At 52.9% G+C, this 16,656-nt stretch overlaps 7 protein-coding genes across 7 annotated transcripts; 3 read left to right on the plus strand and 4 right to left on the minus strand.

Annotated features, from left to right (window-relative positions):
- Nucleotides 1–53: 53 nt before the first annotated feature.
- V1518DRAFT_412333 (Ribokinase-like protein) lies at nucleotides 54–1,190 on the minus strand. The gene is made up of 2 exons (XM_066903064.1): nucleotides 865–1,190; nucleotides 54–814 (listed from the first exon to the last, which is right to left on the minus strand). The coding sequence occupies exons 1-2, from the start codon at nucleotides 1,181–1,183 to the stop codon at nucleotides 111–113; spliced, it is 1,023 nt and encodes a 340-aa protein (XP_066761413.1). The 5' UTR covers nucleotides 1,184–1,190; the 3' UTR covers nucleotides 54–110.
- Nucleotides 1,191–1,319: 129 nt separating this feature from the next.
- On the plus strand, nucleotides 1,320–3,698 carry V1518DRAFT_425776 (uncharacterized protein; the record flags this gene model as incomplete). The annotated part of the gene is made up of 1 exon (XM_066905945.1): nucleotides 1,320–3,698. The coding sequence occupies one exon, from the start codon at nucleotides 1,320–1,322 to the stop codon at nucleotides 3,696–3,698; it is 2,379 nt and encodes a 792-aa protein (XP_066761414.1).
- A 169-nt stretch (nucleotides 3,699–3,867) lies between these two features.
- On the minus strand, nucleotides 3,868–8,387 carry V1518DRAFT_412339 (armadillo-type protein). The gene is made up of 14 exons (XM_066903065.1): nucleotides 8,044–8,387; nucleotides 7,790–7,987; nucleotides 7,552–7,736; nucleotides 6,840–7,501; nucleotides 6,571–6,787; nucleotides 6,284–6,520; nucleotides 6,185–6,233; nucleotides 5,929–6,132; nucleotides 5,709–5,879; nucleotides 5,162–5,659; nucleotides 4,965–5,107; nucleotides 4,616–4,911; nucleotides 4,343–4,566; nucleotides 3,868–4,289 (listed from the first exon to the last, which is right to left on the minus strand). Exons 1-14 carry the CDS (start codon nucleotides 8,143–8,145, stop codon nucleotides 4,053–4,055), a joined length of 3,423 nt encoding a protein of 1,140 aa, XP_066761415.1. The 5' UTR covers nucleotides 8,146–8,387; the 3' UTR covers nucleotides 3,868–4,052.
- A 570-nt stretch (nucleotides 8,388–8,957) lies between these two features.
- V1518DRAFT_171735 (FYVE zinc finger-domain-containing protein) lies at nucleotides 8,958–10,699 on the minus strand. The gene is made up of 2 exons (XM_066900817.1): nucleotides 9,653–10,699; nucleotides 8,958–9,598 (listed from the first exon to the last, which is right to left on the minus strand). The coding sequence occupies exons 1-2, from the start codon at nucleotides 10,626–10,628 to the stop codon at nucleotides 9,144–9,146; spliced, it is 1,431 nt and encodes a 476-aa protein (XP_066761416.1). The 5' UTR covers nucleotides 10,629–10,699; the 3' UTR covers nucleotides 8,958–9,143.
- Nucleotides 10,700–10,991: 292 nt separating this feature from the next.
- Nucleotides 10,992–11,872, plus strand: V1518DRAFT_365200 (uncharacterized protein; the record flags this gene model as incomplete). The annotated part of the gene is made up of 3 exons (XM_066901228.1): nucleotides 10,992–11,193; nucleotides 11,248–11,462; nucleotides 11,513–11,872. Coding segments are annotated over 3 exons (777 nt in total), but the record flags the coding sequence as incomplete, so codon positions are not given.
- A 1,120-nt stretch (nucleotides 11,873–12,992) lies between these two features.
- V1518DRAFT_171731 (AP endonuclease) lies at nucleotides 12,993–14,469 on the minus strand. Its single transcript, XM_066900816.1, has one exon. It carries the CDS (start codon nucleotides 14,203–14,205, stop codon nucleotides 13,114–13,116), a length of 1,092 nt encoding a protein of 363 aa, XP_066761418.1. The 5' UTR covers nucleotides 14,206–14,469; the 3' UTR covers nucleotides 12,993–13,113.
- V1518DRAFT_171846 (uncharacterized protein) lies at nucleotides 14,470–16,388 on the plus strand. Its single transcript, XM_066900818.1, has one exon. The coding sequence runs from the start codon at nucleotides 14,734–14,736 to the stop codon at nucleotides 16,150–16,152; it is 1,419 nt and encodes a 472-aa protein (XP_066761419.1). The 5' UTR covers nucleotides 14,470–14,733; the 3' UTR covers nucleotides 16,153–16,388.
- Nucleotides 16,389–16,656: the final 268 nt, after the last annotated feature.

A 16,656-nucleotide genomic window follows, 5' to 3' on the forward strand; every position in this document is an offset into this window, starting at 1 on the left:
AACCCTCGCCGCTTACACACACAAGGCCCTCTGGCTGTAAGCAGCACGTGAAATTTCAGGGGCAGAATCAAACTCTATATTTTACGGACGTGTCGCTTGTTCTTTGGCCTCTATAATCCAAGTCGCCGCTTGTACTCCGCCATCCGCCCAAACACGCTCGTGCCGTTCCACAGCTCCTCAACAGTGCTGCTACCATCGGGATATGTCGGCTTGGCCACGCCCACCTGTTCAATCGCGAGTCCGGCCGCCAGATTGCCGTACAACGCAGCCTCGACGATGTCTCGACCGTGCAGCGTGTAGCCAATACACATGCCTCCGACAAAGCTGTTGCCAGCGCCAGTAGGGTCGATAACGCGCTCCGGCCACGGCGCGTGGTATGCCTCGAGCCATTTCATGCCTGTTGCCTTGGATAGAATCACACACCCATCAGCGCCGGCACGGATGACTACCGCAGCGTCGTCGCGCATGTGTGCAAAAAACTTCTGCGCCAGCGCTTCGACGCCGGCTTTTTCGGTCGGTTCCTCCAGCCCAAAGAAGGCCGCTGCCTCTGCGGAGTTCGGGGTGAGAATGTCAACGTGCGGTAGTGAGGAAAAACACGCGTCGAGATATTCTGGCGTGCACAGCTCCGGCACAGGTTCCCATGCAATGATTGCAGGCGGCAGTTTTTGATCAGCACGCGCAGCGTTGAGACCGTCGATGAGATCTTGACAACGCTCTGGTGCGCATATCAAATGGAAAGACCTGGACGTGATGAGCTCTGTGCCGATGATGTCCTCTGTTGTGATGCGTTTCTTCGGCGTCTGGTATTTGAACGCTGCTCGCTATCAGCTCCACTCGCAGCAGTCTTCACTAACGACCACCCACCTCTGTACTCGTTCGCGCCGTACCCGTTCCACCCCCGCGTCGTCAGTCTAGAAGCGTCTTCTCGCAGTAGCATTGACGTGTTCAGCTCTAGCAGCTGCTTTCTGAGCGTCTCGGGAAAGTCGCTGCCAGCATCGACCACCCACCCCACCCTGCGCGCCTCGTCGCCAGGAAGAAAATACCGCGCGCCGTATGCACCGTACGTCCCCGCGCCGCCAATAACGTCACGCAACACCGAGCCATCCAGATACTCGATCTCGTCAATAATGAACATGCCCATGGACACGAAGAGAATGTCCGCCATAGTGACGTAAATGTGCATGTCGATAAGAGCGGTATCGGCGTCGTCCAAAAGTCCCAACCACGTCGCGCCTCCGTGTTCGCCGACTCCAAAACACCATCCCCCTCCCCCCATGTTCCCCTTGCTCTCCCGTCCCGCTGCCGTCGCCAGCTGCAGCATGGCAGGTCGGCCGCATTCCGTGATGGACCAGGATCCGCCTATTTTCAAGTTGCCGCCGGAGCTCCTCATCGATATCTTACTCTGGGCGAGCTTCATGCCAGGTCATCAACAACATAGCAGGGCCGAGTCGCGACCATTCTTCGCAGCAGATCCGCCTCCAGTAGGTTCCGCGGTTGACTGCAGCAGCACGCAATCCCCCGAATCATGTCTTGCCCAAATTTACAGATGTGCAAGAGTTTGCAAGAGCTTCTATGCACTCATCTTCCACCCTGCGCAAGATGTCCGCATATGGAGATCCATCGCCCTTGAGTTCGGCTACGACCCAAAGCTTCTCCTCCGCAACGTTGTTCGTTGCGGCGATACGTCAATGACTATTCTTAGCGGTCGATCATGGCACTCCGCGGTCCAGGTAGCAGCAGCCTGGGACCGGCCGTTTCTTCCGCCCAGCTTCACGGTAGGAGGCGGATCACGGCGGAAGGCGACTGTCAAGGAAGTCAAGTCCTACAGCAAGTCATTACCGAACTTGCAAAACGGCCTTGTACGCTCCTATGATATGGCGTGCGCCGGCCAGGGACGACTTGGACCGGTATACATTGCGCTGGAACCGGCAAGTCGCGACAAGGGCAAGCTATTTATTCAAGCTGCCGACGTGCGCGAAGAGAATCCTCGGTCCGTGGCAGTTCTTGGTGCCGTGTTGTCTTCTGAGCGCCCAAAGAGCAGGTTACTCTTCCGTGGCCTCGACCAGGACATTGCAGCTCTTGATTTTGTACTTCCGAATCAGAGCAATTTGTCAGTTGAAGAATGCACTTTACTCTCAGAGACAGGCGACGTTGGTGTCGGCTGTGAAATATCGCGGTATTCTGTCACAACCGGGAAAAGGGACGCAGTGTGGCGGTTACCGGGACCACCGCCGGAGCGGTACATTGCGAACGGCGATCATCTGCTGACTTTGTATTCCCCGAACATGGTATTCTTTTGGACAGGAGCGCCGGACAATCCAGCACGGCTGAGGTGCTATAAGGCAGTCCCCTATTTGGAACGGGCGCAGGATTTTGTATCGATACCGAAGCAGACAATATCGTCGAACACATACACTTCCGGATTCTCTCGTGACGACACTTTTGTTCCCATAGCCGAGTCATCCGCGGACTCGCAATATCTTTCAAATAAGCCCGTATTCTTGGCTTGCAATAGCGGTGAATCGGAGATGATGTGGGATATCAACCTCTCTCGCGACTGGAGCAATGCGTCGTCGTCGCCCCGTGAACAGTTTTGCGTGGTTCGCAATATTCATATGACCTCGCGCCATGCTGTCGTTCTCGTGCACTGGTATCCAACCTCATCGATGCACAAGCTTTCCGGAACGTCGTTCAGAATTCTTGATATTGACACTGGCGCGACTGTCAAGACATTGGCATTCAGCACGCGTCCGGAGGAGATCTATCAGTACTCGTCATATACGACCGTTTCGGATCACGATTTCGTCGTGACAGACACGCATATTGTGTCCGGTGGTCCTAATGGCGAGTTATACGTATGGAACTATCACAATTCCAGTACGCCAATCTACGCCATCCCACCGCACGATATGCATAAATCCGGGTCAACCGCCACCTCGAAAACTGTGCGGACGCGTCGATACAGCAACAGTAGCAGCAGCAACGGCCGTAGTGGTGGCTCTTCCATCTCGACACCGATGTACACGACTCTCTCCGTCTCCGTCGACGGCAAATACCTCGTTGCCGCGACCAACAATCGCATCACGGTGTGGAACATGTTTTCCAAGCAGCTCCACGGCGTGTACAACAACGGCCGAAAGGTTGCCAAGCGGGACACGTATGTGCGCAACCCGTTCGACAGCTTTACGACCGGCGTGTGGATTCTCACGCGCGATTGGCGCACAAAGCGACGGCGTCTTGCGACCTCGCTGGAGCGCTTGTTTTCGGACGACACCTATGTGGACGATAACGAACTTGTATCTGAGAAATTCACGTTCGTGACAGATCCGTTAGGCATTAGCGACGCCGCGTGCAAGCAATTACTCGCGGACGATACTTGCATGATACTAGACGACGATGAAGGCAGCTCTCCTACCTCTGCGTCCTCATCCTCCTCCACGCGCAGATCAACGCGATATACCCCCCCACCGTGGCTCATCCGCCAATCTACGATTCTCACTGAAGTTTGGAACATGCTCGAAACTGCGCTATTCTGGGCCGCGTGGCTCTTTTGCGCGGTATGGGCATACCTCGTATTTATTATACTCGGCGGCGCATTACGACGCAAGAACGCGGCCACGCGACGACGCCGCAATTCAGCTGCCGCTGCCGCGGCCTTGCTTGGCCGCAACGTCGACAATAATGACGACGACAAGTAATTTTTACTGGGTAGCTATGAGCATTAACACGGAAATTGATTGGTGGGTTATGTTTACCATATACATATCTAGTGATTTTGTTGTTTCTTTTGTTCTTACGCTGGCATGTGTTTAATTTCTTTGGTTCGGGTCACTGGGAACTACGAGGGCTGGTGTTTCAACGGGTAAATTTGATGTTTTTGTAGCATGCATTAATAAATTCAACAATCTTTCACAAGCTTGGAAGAGGAAATACAACGCAAATGGAAGGTTACCGCGCCAAACAGATGATATAATAGTACAAGCAACGACTTCGCAAATGCCACAAAGGCTCTCTTGACGATAATTATCGTACACACTTCTTTAGCCACTCACTCATGATCGGGTTCGCGCTGAGGTCCGCACTTTCACGAGACCTGGCAACTTCTCTACAACTCCATCGGGGATATACGTCGTTCGCGCGATCTTCTGCGCCACGGTCGCGCTCGGCAGTGCCTTAAATAGATCTGACGGGAGTGGCGCCTTGCCCGGCCACGTCTGCATGGACCAGCCATGAGCATCCTCGAACTGGCGGATCACGGCTTGAGCGAGATCCGAGAGGTAGTATAGTCGCTACGGCCGATGTGTTAGATGAAGACTGCTGAACAATACAAGCTCTTACATACCTCGCTAGTATCGTCAGGCAATGCGTCACGCACCTGCTTTACTCTCTGAGCAAAGTAAAATATCAACGAAATATTCTGCTCCGTCACAACAGTGTTCATGTAGAAAATCAGATATTGGGCGGAATCAAGTAAATCATCAACATTCGTGCCGTAATCTGGATGGTGGGCGAGTAAATGGAGTAATCTAGGGAAGCAGTTCTCTAATACAGTGCCCTTTTGTTGGTCTGCTTTCATTAGCAATCGCTTGGCAGAATACAGCAACATGAGACTTACTCTGCTTTGCAAGTCGTGCTCTGATCCACATAACAAGCTCATCCTTCACCTCGTCTTCGGGTTCGTACGCCATGAGAAACATGATCGGGATGTACTTCTCCGGCAACTGCTCGCGCGCGAGGTACATCTTCAGCTTGTCGATGAACGCTTGACGAACTTGGAAATTAGTGTCTTGTACCAGCAACGAGAGACTATTGATGTCTTTCGGTGAAATCAGCCGTTCGTATACCGGCAAGCGCGCCAGTTTCAGAAGGAACAGACCGGCGCTTAGACGTAATCGTGACGTGAAATGCGCACTGTACACTATGAGTTAGACGTAGTAGACCAGTATAGATGAGCATGAACATACGGTGTGTCCTTCTTCTTGGAAATTTCTCCTGCGTTCACGACCAAGGTGTTCAGCAAGTTCAAAACAGGCTTTGCGATCTCCTGAGCAGAGTCTGCATTCGCAGCCGAACGAAGTCGATTCACCAGGATCCTCAAAGCAAGGACCTAGATTTTACTGTCAATACTAACATGACAACCGCCCTGTAGTACGCGAATTACCTTTGCATGACAGTCATCTTCTAGCGCGCTGTCCTCGACCCAATCTTTCTCATCGTCCGAAGGTTTCACGCGGTTCCTCATCAGCACTTCCTTAATCAAGAAACTGATTATGTTATCGATTTCCGGCTCCACAATGGCCGGTGTCTCAAGCACGAGCTCGCCAATTGACGCTAGATGAGCTAGAAAATGCTCATCATTGACATCATTCGTCATACAGGCTCCAAGCAAATCTCGCGCATATGTGTGCTTCCTCTTGGTGTGTAGCAACATAGACGCAGCATGTTTCGCTTCTCCCGCGGATCCTGCTGTCGCAAATTGCATCAACGCGTCCAAGAATTGTCGTTCCTGTGGAAGCTCATCTGGATATTTCTGCGCAAACTCAGCACAGGTTTTCAAGGTGTCGACGCTTCCTTCGAAACCAGGTTCACTCTTCTGGATCTGTTGCGTCAAATCGCGAATATGAGCCACAAGAACAGCGGGAACGTTGCTTGCGATATCCTGATACCTGTTAGTTGCGCATCAGTAAGCACAGAGGAGATGAATATACCTTAAGCAACTCATGAGCACATGAGCTCAGCGGATTTGAAACATCCTTGGAGATCTCCAGAATAGCTAGAACATTACTTCGATTATACCATAGTGCGCTGCTTCGATACATAATCGGCATTATAGTTTCCAGAACTGTGCTAACGGGCTTCAATCTTGAGTTCAACTCCTTCTGCAAAGCCGTGAGCATGAGTCAATCAATCAAACATGGAATCACGTACGAAAGCCTTCACGATAGTTCCATATTCTGATGCAGAGTTGATGCAGTCCTTGATCGCCTTGTACAACCGGCGGTCATTAAGTAAAGCAAACTTCATCAAATTCGCCTCAGCTTTGCTTGCGTCGGGAAACTGCTCACTAAGCCATCGCACGATATTCTTGATCTTGGTCTTGAGTTGTTCCTCATCTTCCTCGACGACGCCACCCTGCCAAATACATCAATATTCGAACAGGAAACCAAAGATATTAAATCCGTACATTGTTCTTCTCGCATAGCTGAATAAACGCAGAAACAACCGCCGACATCCTATATACTTAGGTTAGAAATGTGAATATCAATCGCAAGCAGACACGTACTTCTGTTGCCGCGCAGGGACAGCTGCAAATGCTTTTTTTGCCTTGTCATCCAAGTATTTGACAACTGTGAGTAGTCTTTGTACTCTCTTCTTGTCATCAATCTCTAGTGGCAGTAGCTGCTCGTTCAAACAATAATCAAGAAGTAAGTTCGTGTCTTTTGCGCTGAGATAATAAAGATCAAATATCCGTGATGGGATCCATGAAAGCTGAGCGATGACATCTTGATCCTGATTGGAACTGAAGAATTTGTTAGGAGCTAACAATTGAATATGTATGGGGAAACGTACATATCTTCGTAGGCATAGTCGTATAAACTGCCTAGTACTTCGATCGCTTCGGCTCTGACAGTGTATTTACGATCTCTTGAGCGCTCTGCAAGATTATTTAAAATTTCTTCATTTCTGAATTTTCGGATGATTGTCTTGTAGCTCAGAGTGCCGATAGCTTTGCAAGTGGATAGTCGCACGCGATCTTCGTTATCGATCAGACTTTTCGCCAGGCCCTCTGTCATGTTGTTAACATGCTTGCCGCTAAACTTCCATCAATAGTAACTTACCAACTGTGCCTTTGACCACGTCGCTTCGACTTCCGATGATGTATGCACAACCTTCAGCCCATTTTGCGCGCACAACGCCGCTTCGGTCGTTCTGGCGTCCCATCCATGCCTCCCAACACGCTGGCTGAGAAGAAATGAAGTTTACTCGACCTGGAATTTGACCTGCAATGAGCCCAACGGTTTCCGTTGCGAGTACTCGCATTTCAACGTTTTCCACGAGAATTTCCTGTTCGAGCTGTGGGATTACTGTCTGTAGCACTTCCGGAACGCTTCTCCATATCTCAACAATTAAACTGTGAGCCTTTTTTAGATCTGTCATATCTTCTTCGGAAATTTCGTCGTCGCCAGATTTAGTGGAAGTATTATAGATCACATCCGTAAAGTATTGCGAAATCTGGCGCGCCATGCGATCGCTGCAGTTGATGCATATCGTTTTTGCCATGTTATATGCAGGGGGAGCTTGAGAAATCTGTGTCTGCACTTTGGACTGTTTCTCCGTGGCGCGTGTCCATTTTTTAGTTTGTGTTGGAGCCGAATTCGTTACGCGAAGAAATTGTGCAAGAATCATTTCGACGACCTCAACCGGGATGGTAGGAACTTCCTCGACAAGCTGCACCAGGACTTCGCCCATGTGAAATTCGAGATTTTTCAAACTATCAGGCCTGCCAGAATGTTAGTTGACGCGATGGAATACGATCAGAGCGCAACTTACTTGACCATGTCGAAAAACATACGAAATAGCGATGTCATTATATCTTCGCCGTTGGGCAGGTCTGCGACAAGAACGATACTCTTCACTTGCGACAAGCTTTCGAGCAAGTAGCAGTACTGTGAAAAGTATGGCGATTCGGTATCCGTGAGGCCCTTCAACTGAGTCACAAAGAATTCAAAAATCGCCTAGTCATTAAGAGTCAGAATCTGGAGTATAAAAGGAATCCTGCGGGACTGACCTGTAGCTGTGGTACTGTGTACGGCGCGTCCGGTGCGAACAGTCTCAGAATGTCTGCCAAGCAGCACGCGACATAGGCCTTCACGCCTTTGTCTTTCGTGCGTAGCAGATTATCTGAAATAAGCTCCTTCGCAACCTTGTCGATGCTCATGAGATCAACCATGCCCTGCTCGAATTGCTGCAGCTCATCGTGAACGCTCTAGCCACACAGTTAGTTATCAGTCGGCGCAAGATAAGTAGACCACACCAACGAACCTTTAACCTCTTGAGCTGCTCCGTGACAGCAATAGGCTTGCCTGCCCTCGGAGCAAGTGGGTGCTTAAATTGTAAACTGCCGATAGACTGCATGACTATCATGTCTGCAAAGTCTCACGCGGCTGAAGTGACACGATGGAATCTCGAACTCGCCTTCAGGGGATCCAAATTATTTGTCAAACAAGAAGGCGTATGACCCACCAAATACGCAGAACTCTTCTCAATGCCAAAGTGGAATCCGCAGGAAGAGGTTTTGCTGAACGTATGACTTCACGTCGGTCGCGGATCCTAAATCTGAAGACGCGCCGCGACGCGTCTCGCGCGGCTCACGACTCCGTCACGCTCCTCGTTGGGATGTGGGACTTCTACTGCTCCGCCATCCGCACCATCATCCCCTATCTAGCAGCAGCTGGCTGTTCCACTTTTATATTGACTCCCTCTTAATTGATTCTGAGTATATATATTATAACGCCGAACGTGCAGTCTATATCGCGGCAATGATTCTCTGTGTCAGCTTACAATATACACTTTGCTCACGGGATGGTCTCAAGACCCAGCTTGTCCTTCTTAGCCTGGGGAAACGCCGCGTTGCACAATCTTTGGCTGTGGTAAAACCCGATGAGGCAGCTTCAGCGAAAACTGCTTGAACGGTGATAGTGGCTCGTGACGATCGCGACGAAGTGAGGGTGTCTCGGCGTAGATATGCACCATGCAACTCTGGTTCTCCATATTCTCGCGCCGAACTCTGGAACTAAAGGCAAAGATACGAGACAAGATCGACTATTCACCTATATATTCCAAGAAGTCGTGCTGACCAGGCTGTGGTGGTCGCGTTACGGTACTGGACGTTAGCCTGGCGACCATACGGCGTGGATGCACAGTTAGAGGCGCGTCGATGGGCCGCACAGGCGATTCTCGCGCTGACCGAGCTACAAAACAAGCTACAGCTCCTGAAAAACGTCTGCGATTTCTTTCCTGAGTTACAAACAAATTATATAAAGCGATTAGCTCAGTAAATGCAAATACAAAAAACTACTACCTTGACCAATACTCCAGAACAATGAGAACAAAAACTCCAGCTCCGTGCCAACTAGCCACAATCAATGCCGGCCATGCTTCAGCGCGTTTGGCAAGGACTTCAACGGTAGCATGTACATCTGCAATACCTGCATGGCAGCCATGTGTATATTTGCTTGAAGCTTCGCCTGCTGCGCGGATTTTGTTGGCATTCCCCAAATGCGCTTCGCAGCGGTGTCGTACTGTTGGAAATTGTGAATGAGTTTCTTGCGAACCTCGGTCGCTTCGGTCATGACTTCATGCGAGGGTGGGTGGTCGGGATCGTCAAAGCTTGTGAGAAGGCGTTGGAACCGGGGGAGCAAGGTCTCGATTGCTTTTTTGAACTGTATCATGTTCACGTAGACTTTCACGATAGTGATCTTTTCCGCAACATCGTCCGCAAACTCACGTCGACCGAACACAATCGAATGGCAATCTTTGCAAACACGGACTTTGACAACTATATCGTCGTCTACTTTCTCAGACAAGTAGTCCGTCACTATATCCAAATATTAATACAGTTCATCACATAATCAGGCGAGGTTGAGCTTACAAGCTGCCGAATCCAAGGCCACTCTAATCGAACATGCGGTATCCTCCTCTCCGCATACCACTTTTCCGCACAGTCTGCAGTGATGTTTGCGCACCGAAAATGTGAACTTACGTTCGCAATATGGACAATCTTGAACTTCGTTGTCGTCTTGCCACGCAACTATTTGTTGCTCTGGGGGACGTCTGTAGTTTCTAACTTGCTTGTAATATGACGTGGCATAACTTGCTGCCAGTCCCGCTGCGCCTTTAGCCAATGCTGCCGCTCCGAGCGACGTGTTGAATTCGACTGACGACGTATGCTCCACGCTGGGATCGTTCGTGTCGATCATGAACTTGAGTAGTCGCGACAACCGCTTCTCCAGGAGATTGACTTCCAGATGCGACTTTGTGATCGTGCGCTTGCGCTTCTCGACGAAAGCGTAGGTGATGTCGTTGACTAATCCAGAGGCGTCATTAAACCCCGGTCGACTCTCAAAGCAGGAGAAGCAAACGCGACACCACACGCCGTGCTGCGGATCCCACTGCGCCTTCTTGTCGAGCTTCATCTGACAGGACAAGTGATCATCGCAATACAACCGTCCGCAAGATCGACAATTACCCTTTCCAGTACGCGCATTAAGCTGCGTGCGACACTTGTAATCCGAGCATCGGTCGTTTCCGGTCTCGCGTTGCCAGTTCGCTCGCGTGACAGTGTCCTCCGTTAAATGCGCTTTCTGGTGATGCTGGTGCGTGACGCCGCCGCCGATATGCTTAATCGGTATAGTTTTGCCGCTAGATCCACTAGAACCGCCAGAAGGCGACAATGTCCTGCTGACCTTGCCGTTGCCGGATGGTGGCACCAGATTATGGGGCCCCACGAACTTGACCCCACTGGTAACGCCGAGCGCAGCTGGGCCCGCGAAGCCAGCACCGCCGAGTTGGCCGAGTTGTCCGGCGAAGGCAAAAAAGGAATCTGGATCCACACCTCCACCAATCATGACTGCCGTGTGCGATGAAGAAGTACGAAAGTAGGGCCGTCGACGGAGAGTGACTTCGTATTTTACAGCTCGCCATGAAATGGCGCCGCCGCAGAAGTGGCGTAAGTGTGCTGGTGTTATGCACTGGTGTAACCTACAGACTGTTCTTGGACGAAGATTGCGATTTCAGAGAAGAATATGTGACAATTCAATAAGCTTGTTATAATCCTTCTCTCGAGAGTATAGCTCGAGACAGACTGCTGTGGCCTGCGTGGTTGCTTATGGACATCTTCACCGAATGCGCGCGACGATCTTCGATCCTCAAGCCGCACCGTTTCCCGGTCGCACTTCCCCACCTATTCTTGCGTCATGAGTGTTCCTGCTGATGGAGACTCTTCAGACGACTCGGCTCTGTATCCACGGGATTCAGAAGGATGCCATGGACCGATGTCTTTTGCGGAAATGCCGAGCGGAAAAGGTCCGTTCATTATGTGTGCCGTCGATACACGGACACCTGCCGCAGCGAGCGATAGCTTTGAATTCAAGATCGTAGGCACCGAAGGCAAAAAGCCGTATTCAGTGACCAGTATGCCTTATCCATGATTTGCTGCTACGATGTCGTGTTAGACTAATTACGTAGTTTCGAGTAGGAATGCTGCGAGTTTGAAGGCAGACAAAAACGTCCTGCCAGACAAGGAATGGCAGAGTCTGCTGGTATGGGTGTTCAAACACGAGGATACATTCGACAACCCTGAGTGTCTCGACAAATACAAATACCCTCTTGTGTTTTTGCGCGCCCAGAAACAGCAAAAGTCGATGCTCATTACGATTGAGTACCGGCATGACGACTTTACGGTATGCTCCGTGCTGTTGTGCAGATACCAGCATACTTACAGCACAACTAGATTAATCTGGCAACCATCACACTCCCCCCGAAAGAAGAAGAAGTTATTAATTTCGTACGATGGCAGGCGGATGCAATTCGGCAATCAATCATCGTCGGTCGTAAACTCACAAAGACAGAGGCTGAACTTCGAAAGGCCAAGCAGCACATTTTCGACCTCTCCAAACAGTTACAAGAATTTATCGAAGGCAGCAAAGCTAGTGAGCAGTTGCTGCTAGAAAAGTTTCGGCTTCTGTTGAATGAGAAGAAGCGGAAGATCCATGAGCTCGGAGGCGACGAAGGCATGGACGAAGCATTTTCATTGGTACAGCCGACTGAGGAGGAATCAGCCAAAACGCCGACAAAACGTGGTAAGAAATCTGCTCTCTCCGAAAGCACGACGCCTATCCGCCAATTGGCTCCGTCTCGGACGGCAACGCCCACGCGGAAGACGACAATTCTGTCTCGTACTGGAACTCCAGTACGAAAGCGGCAACGACTCGCCTCAGCGGCGCCAAGTGAGCAAGCCAGTAGCAGCTCTCTCAGCGACATTGATGACGCAGCCATCATCACTCCAAAGCACAAGAGCAGCATCATCAACGCATTCGAAGCGAGGACGCAGTCTCCAACTATCGTTGCTTCGGCACGATTAGGCTCCGAAGCGCGGCAGAGCAAGCGCTCGTTGGCGACGAAATCGGGTGATCAGGACGACGTGACAGATGCCGACGATGTTATGCCAGACGTATCAGAATCAGAGCTAACGGTTGATAGCAATACGTGAATATATACTGTAGTTTCTCGACCGTCTGCGTTCGCGTTGTTCATCTCCTTGTGCGCTCACGCACTCCGGACCTCATAAACTTGAAAAGAATACGCTCTTCGGCTTTGTCCAAGCTCGCATCTCGTAGCTCAATATCCTTCAGTGCTTCCTCCTCGAGCACCGCCTCGCGGAGAAACGCGACAGTGTGGCGAGGCGTGACTGTCTTCTTACACCCTCGCTTCGGCTTAAATGCACGAAATTCGGCGCTATCTGACGATGACTGTCTGTTGTGCACACGATCCGGAACAAAGTCGTATTCCCGCCCGTCTTCCGGTTTGTCTCCCAGCTCTGTCAATACGCTTGGCGCGTCGTCATCAGCAGTGCTTGCCGCTGAAAGCGTTTCCGCTACCTCTTCCCGGTTGCCTTTGTCGTTTGTCCATTCCTCGTTATCCGAAGACCCGTCGGACGAGTCGTCTGTGGCAGATCGCTTACGCGGAAGTCGTCCATTTGGTCGCAACTTTCGTGTCGTTGCACGGCGTCCTTGCTGGGCCGATAGCGGCAGCACGAAGTGGTGGCGATTCTCTGCAGGTTTGGGGCTATGGACTGATGATGATTCTGACATTTTTCGGAGGCGCAGGCCATGACATAATGGCTGAATCACGGCGTTTGCAAGTTCGTGTTTGGTTGGACTTGCACAGCCGGGAGATTGGGAGAACTAAAGTAGTTTTGACGAAGCAGCCCCGCAACCTCTTCAACACGCACAGCAGTTCATTATCCCGCCGATTGATTACTACCTGATCCATGCCGCGAAGAAATGCACAATCATAACACTATGAAAGACAAAAATTGTCTCAACCAGCTAGTTACGTCCAATATGGCTCCATCCGACTCGCTTCAGCGACCAGCTTTGCCAAACCACTAAAGCCCCTCTTGGCATGAGAATCGGGTACGGATGAATCGTCAACCAGCAGAGTACGGTTAAACACCTCGAGACCAAGAGGACCAGTGTACCCAGTTGCAAGGATTGCCGCTAGAACGGCAGTTACAGGCATGTACCCACCGCGGTGCTGCTCCATGGGATACAATCTGTACCCACGCGACCAGGGCAGGATCCTAGGAATCGATGGATCCGCCGGCGGATGAAACTTCGCGGGATCGACAAGCTCCGCGTCGGCGATCTGGACGAAGAAAATCTTCTCTGGTGTGACACGCTTCACGAGGGTCGACATTGAGTCCTTGATCGCCTTAATGGCCTGCTCCTCCGTGTCATGTTTGCGACCGTGCCCGGCTGGGTTGTACGGATCCGCGTACTCGACAGCGAGCATGTTGAATGTGTCGAGAATCATGCCGACGTTTGGTCGATTTGCTTTTTCGACTACTTCCCAGGACTGAATCCATAAGTTCCGCTGCGCCCAGGAGAGCGCCTCGTATCCAACTTTGATCATTGGTCCGCCATCTTTTGCGGCGAAAGCAGCCGCCATATCGCCAAGTTCTGCGAGATCTGCGGCGACTATATCGAGGTCCGAGGTGACACCGTCGTCGCCACGTACATTGGCGCACATGAAGAGCATGTCAGTCTGCATCGCCCGCATGAATGGGAACCACTGCGCGACAGCATCGAGTGTCTTGCGGCGCTCGACGGGATCGAGGACGCCTTCAATGCAGCGCAACGGCTGGACGCACGACATTGTCATGCCAAAATTCCTAATCATATCCCCAAGCTGTGTCGCGAGCCGGAGGTTCTCCTCTGTTGCGTCCCACATCGTCGATGGATCGACACCGTTCTCGACAAGATACGCAGCCCAGCAGCCATCGAAGAGGTCGATGATCGTGAAGCCGGCGTCGGCGGCGGCCCGGAGTTTTTTTTCCAGAGAGTGATATTTCCCGTCGCCAAGCGAGACGGAGCATATGCCGAACTCGTTTTTGACGGGCGAATCTGGAGCGTCTCTGGTCATTTGGGAGGATACGATGAGCGGGATCGTGGAAAGCAGTCAGGCGGCGACACACGCGGGACATGGCCAGGACTCAGTATTTAACGCGCTATCCGGAATGGAAACATAGACCGAGACGCCGCGACAACGAGCCACAGCTGGCTGATCAATCTGGGGCGGAGGAGCACACTGCCTAGGCCAGAGGCGGTGCGGCGCTGCGGGAGAAAGTGCGGGGTGCGGCGCGCAGGCGGGAGATGCTTCACCCGCGCCGCACGAGAGGCGCATCGGCTCTGCGCATCGCATCGGCATCGCAGCAATTTTAACATAGAACTAGCTATTTGAGACGTGCACTGCCACAGCTGTCGGACGCCCCCTGTGTTCTTACCCCGGATTCCGTGAATCTGTGCGGGGAACTGGTCTTGGCCCTCCCCCGCATGCCGTATTCGTGCGCGGGCGTGGGTGAGTCCTTCCCCGACTATTTCCGCACGCCGCGTGCGATATAAGGTGTCCTGCGGCGCTGAATGCGGACACTGCAAGGACTGCTCGCGGAACATGACGGCCGAGGACTGCGCTACAGATATCCTCGTCATTGGCGGCGGCATGGCGGGCCTCTCCGCCGCCGTCGCGGCGGTACAGACCGGTGTGCGCGTGACGGTTGTTGAGAAGTCGGCGCAGCTCGGCGGGTCGGCGCGATTGTCGGCCGGTATGTTCTGGGCGCCAAAAGATATTTCGATCGCGCGCAAGACAATCCCAGACGCGGATCCGGTGCTGCAAGCGAAGTATTTGTCGGAATATCTTGCCGCGGTGCAGTGGATGCGCGACCAGGGGATTCATGTCGACGAGCAGTTCAACGGGATCATGACGATTGGCATCGGGTTCCCGGTGAACATGCCGCAGTGGCTGACCGCGTGTGAGAAGTTGCTTGCAGGTGGACCAGTGCCGGCCACGGTGCTGTTGAACACGTCGTCGGTGAAATTGTTGATGAGCAACACGTTCGGCGTATCCGGCGCGGTGTTGACGACCAAAGCAGGCGAGTGCTTCACCGTCAAAGCCGCGGCAACGATCATCGCGACAGGCGGATTCCAGGGCTGTCCGGAGCTTGTGTCAAAGCACCTCGGACCGGGCTGCGACAGCATCTTTGTGCGCTCAAATCCGTACAGCACCGGCGACGGGTATAAGTTAATCAAGCAAGCCGGAGCGGGTTTCAGTTCCGGCCTATCCACGTTCTATGGGCACCTTCTCCCCTCCCCGCTCGCACGCCGAGACGTCGACCCGACGCAGTTCATCCACCTCGCACAGTTCCAGTCCGGATGGGCCGTCCTTGTGAACGAGCACGGCAAGCGCTTCTGCGACGAGACGTTTGGCGACGAGGTAAATAACCAGCACCTCGCGCGGCAGCCGAATCGGCGTGGGTACATGATTCTGAACGAGGCGACGCGCGTGCGCTATGCGCTGTCGGAGGTGTTTCCGAACGCAGGCAAGGTTGACCGGCTGCAGATGGCGAAGAGCGTGGGCGGGAGTGTAATGACGGCAGAGACGTACGCGGAGCTGGTCGACAAGATGGCTAGTGAGTGGGGACTGCCGAAGAGCCAGTTGACCAAGACTTTGGATGACTTCAACGTGGCATCGTCGCGCGCGCCCGGACATGAGGCGATCCTGCTCGACGCGCCCGTTGGTCTCAACCACGCTCCGCACGCCTCTTTGGCCAGTGCCGGCCCCCTCTGGGCGCTCGCTGTGCAGCCCTCCATCACATTCACTTACGGCGGCGCGAAGATCGACACGTCGGCACGCGTGCTGACGCAGGACGGCGTGCCGGTGCAAGGACTCTACGCGGCGGGCATGGACGCAGGCGGCTTTTCGAACTATCGCTACGGCGGCGGATTATCGCTTGCGTTTGTGACGGGCCGGTGGGCTGCCCATGGCGCGGTGGGCGATGTGTTGGCCGAAAGGACTGCAAAGAGCCGGATTTAGGCGTGACGAGACGGATCGAGCTGTTGTAGACTGAATAAAATTCTATGGAGATGGCACAGCGAGAGCGAGTTTCAGCCGCCAGCAGGGGTTTGAGGGCGGGGAAGAAGACGGTGCGTCATAGGCGCGCTCCTCCGCCGGTTCATTTTCGCGAAGTATGTTCGCCCGTCGACCAGATCAGTTGTGTCGCGGCGCCGTCGGCTCGCAAGCGTGCGCCTCGAGCAACGAACGACCCACAACTGCGATCAGCGCGAGCGGCGCCGGCATGGTTGGTTATCTCCGCTGTCTGCCACGCTAGGGTGCAGGCGGGGAGAGGAATCGCCAGCGCGGGCGCACTGCGACAGCCGCGGGGTCGCAGTGCGGAGGCGGGGAGGGCGACAAGGCGGGCGGAGAAGAAGCAATGGATACTATGATAGCAGGAAAACGTGACGACGGCGAGCGGAGGAAATGCACTCATGCGGGGCTGGGTATAGATTCACGCGCAGGAGCAGCGGGCGCGGAAGAGCA

The sequence above is a fragment of the Limtongia smithiae genome, assembly GCF_038497785.1.
Source record: "Limtongia smithiae strain NRRL Y-17922 unplaced genomic scaffold V1518scaffold_2, whole genome shotgun sequence".
Classification (NCBI taxonomy): Eukaryota; Fungi; Ascomycota; class Lipomycetes; order Lipomycetales; family Lipomycetaceae; genus Limtongia; species Limtongia smithiae.

Excerpts from the sequence above, each read along its gene's own strand:
- V1518DRAFT_412333 (XM_066903064.1), bottom strand. The coding sequence starts at position 1,183 with ATGCACATTTACGTCACTATGGCGGACATTCTCTTCGTGTCCATGGGC. Across the intron at positions 815-864 it reads CGGCGCGAACGAGTACAGAG|CGTTCAAATACCAGACGCCG; the intron begins GTGGGTGGTCGT and ends GATAGCGAGCAG.
- V1518DRAFT_412339 (XM_066903065.1), bottom strand. The coding sequence starts at position 8,145 with ATGATAGTCATGCAGTCTATCGGCAGTTTACAATTTAAGCACCCACTT. Across the intron at positions 6,234-6,283 it reads GTCCCTGCGCGGCAACAGAA|GATGTCGGCGGTTGTTTCTG; the intron begins GTACGTGTCTGC and ends CTAAGTATATAG. Across the intron at positions 4,567-4,615 it reads AGCACGACTTGCAAAGCAGA|ACCAACAAAAGGGCACTGTA; the intron begins GTAAGTCTCATG and ends TAATGAAAGCAG.
- V1518DRAFT_171735 (XM_066900817.1), bottom strand. The coding sequence starts at position 10,628 with ATGATTGGTGGAGGTGTGGATCCAGATTCCTTTTTTGCCTTCGCCGGA. Across the intron at positions 9,599-9,652 it reads GGCCTTGGATTCGGCAGCTT|TGACGGACTACTTGTCTGAG; the intron begins GTAAGCTCAACC and ends ATTTGGATATAG.
- V1518DRAFT_171731 (XM_066900816.1), bottom strand. The coding sequence starts at position 14,205 with ATGACCAGAGACGCTCCAGATTCGCCCGTCAAAAACGAGTTCGGCATA.
- V1518DRAFT_171846 (XM_066900818.1), top strand. The coding sequence starts at position 14,734 with ATGACGGCCGAGGACTGCGCTACAGATATCCTCGTCATTGGCGGCGGC.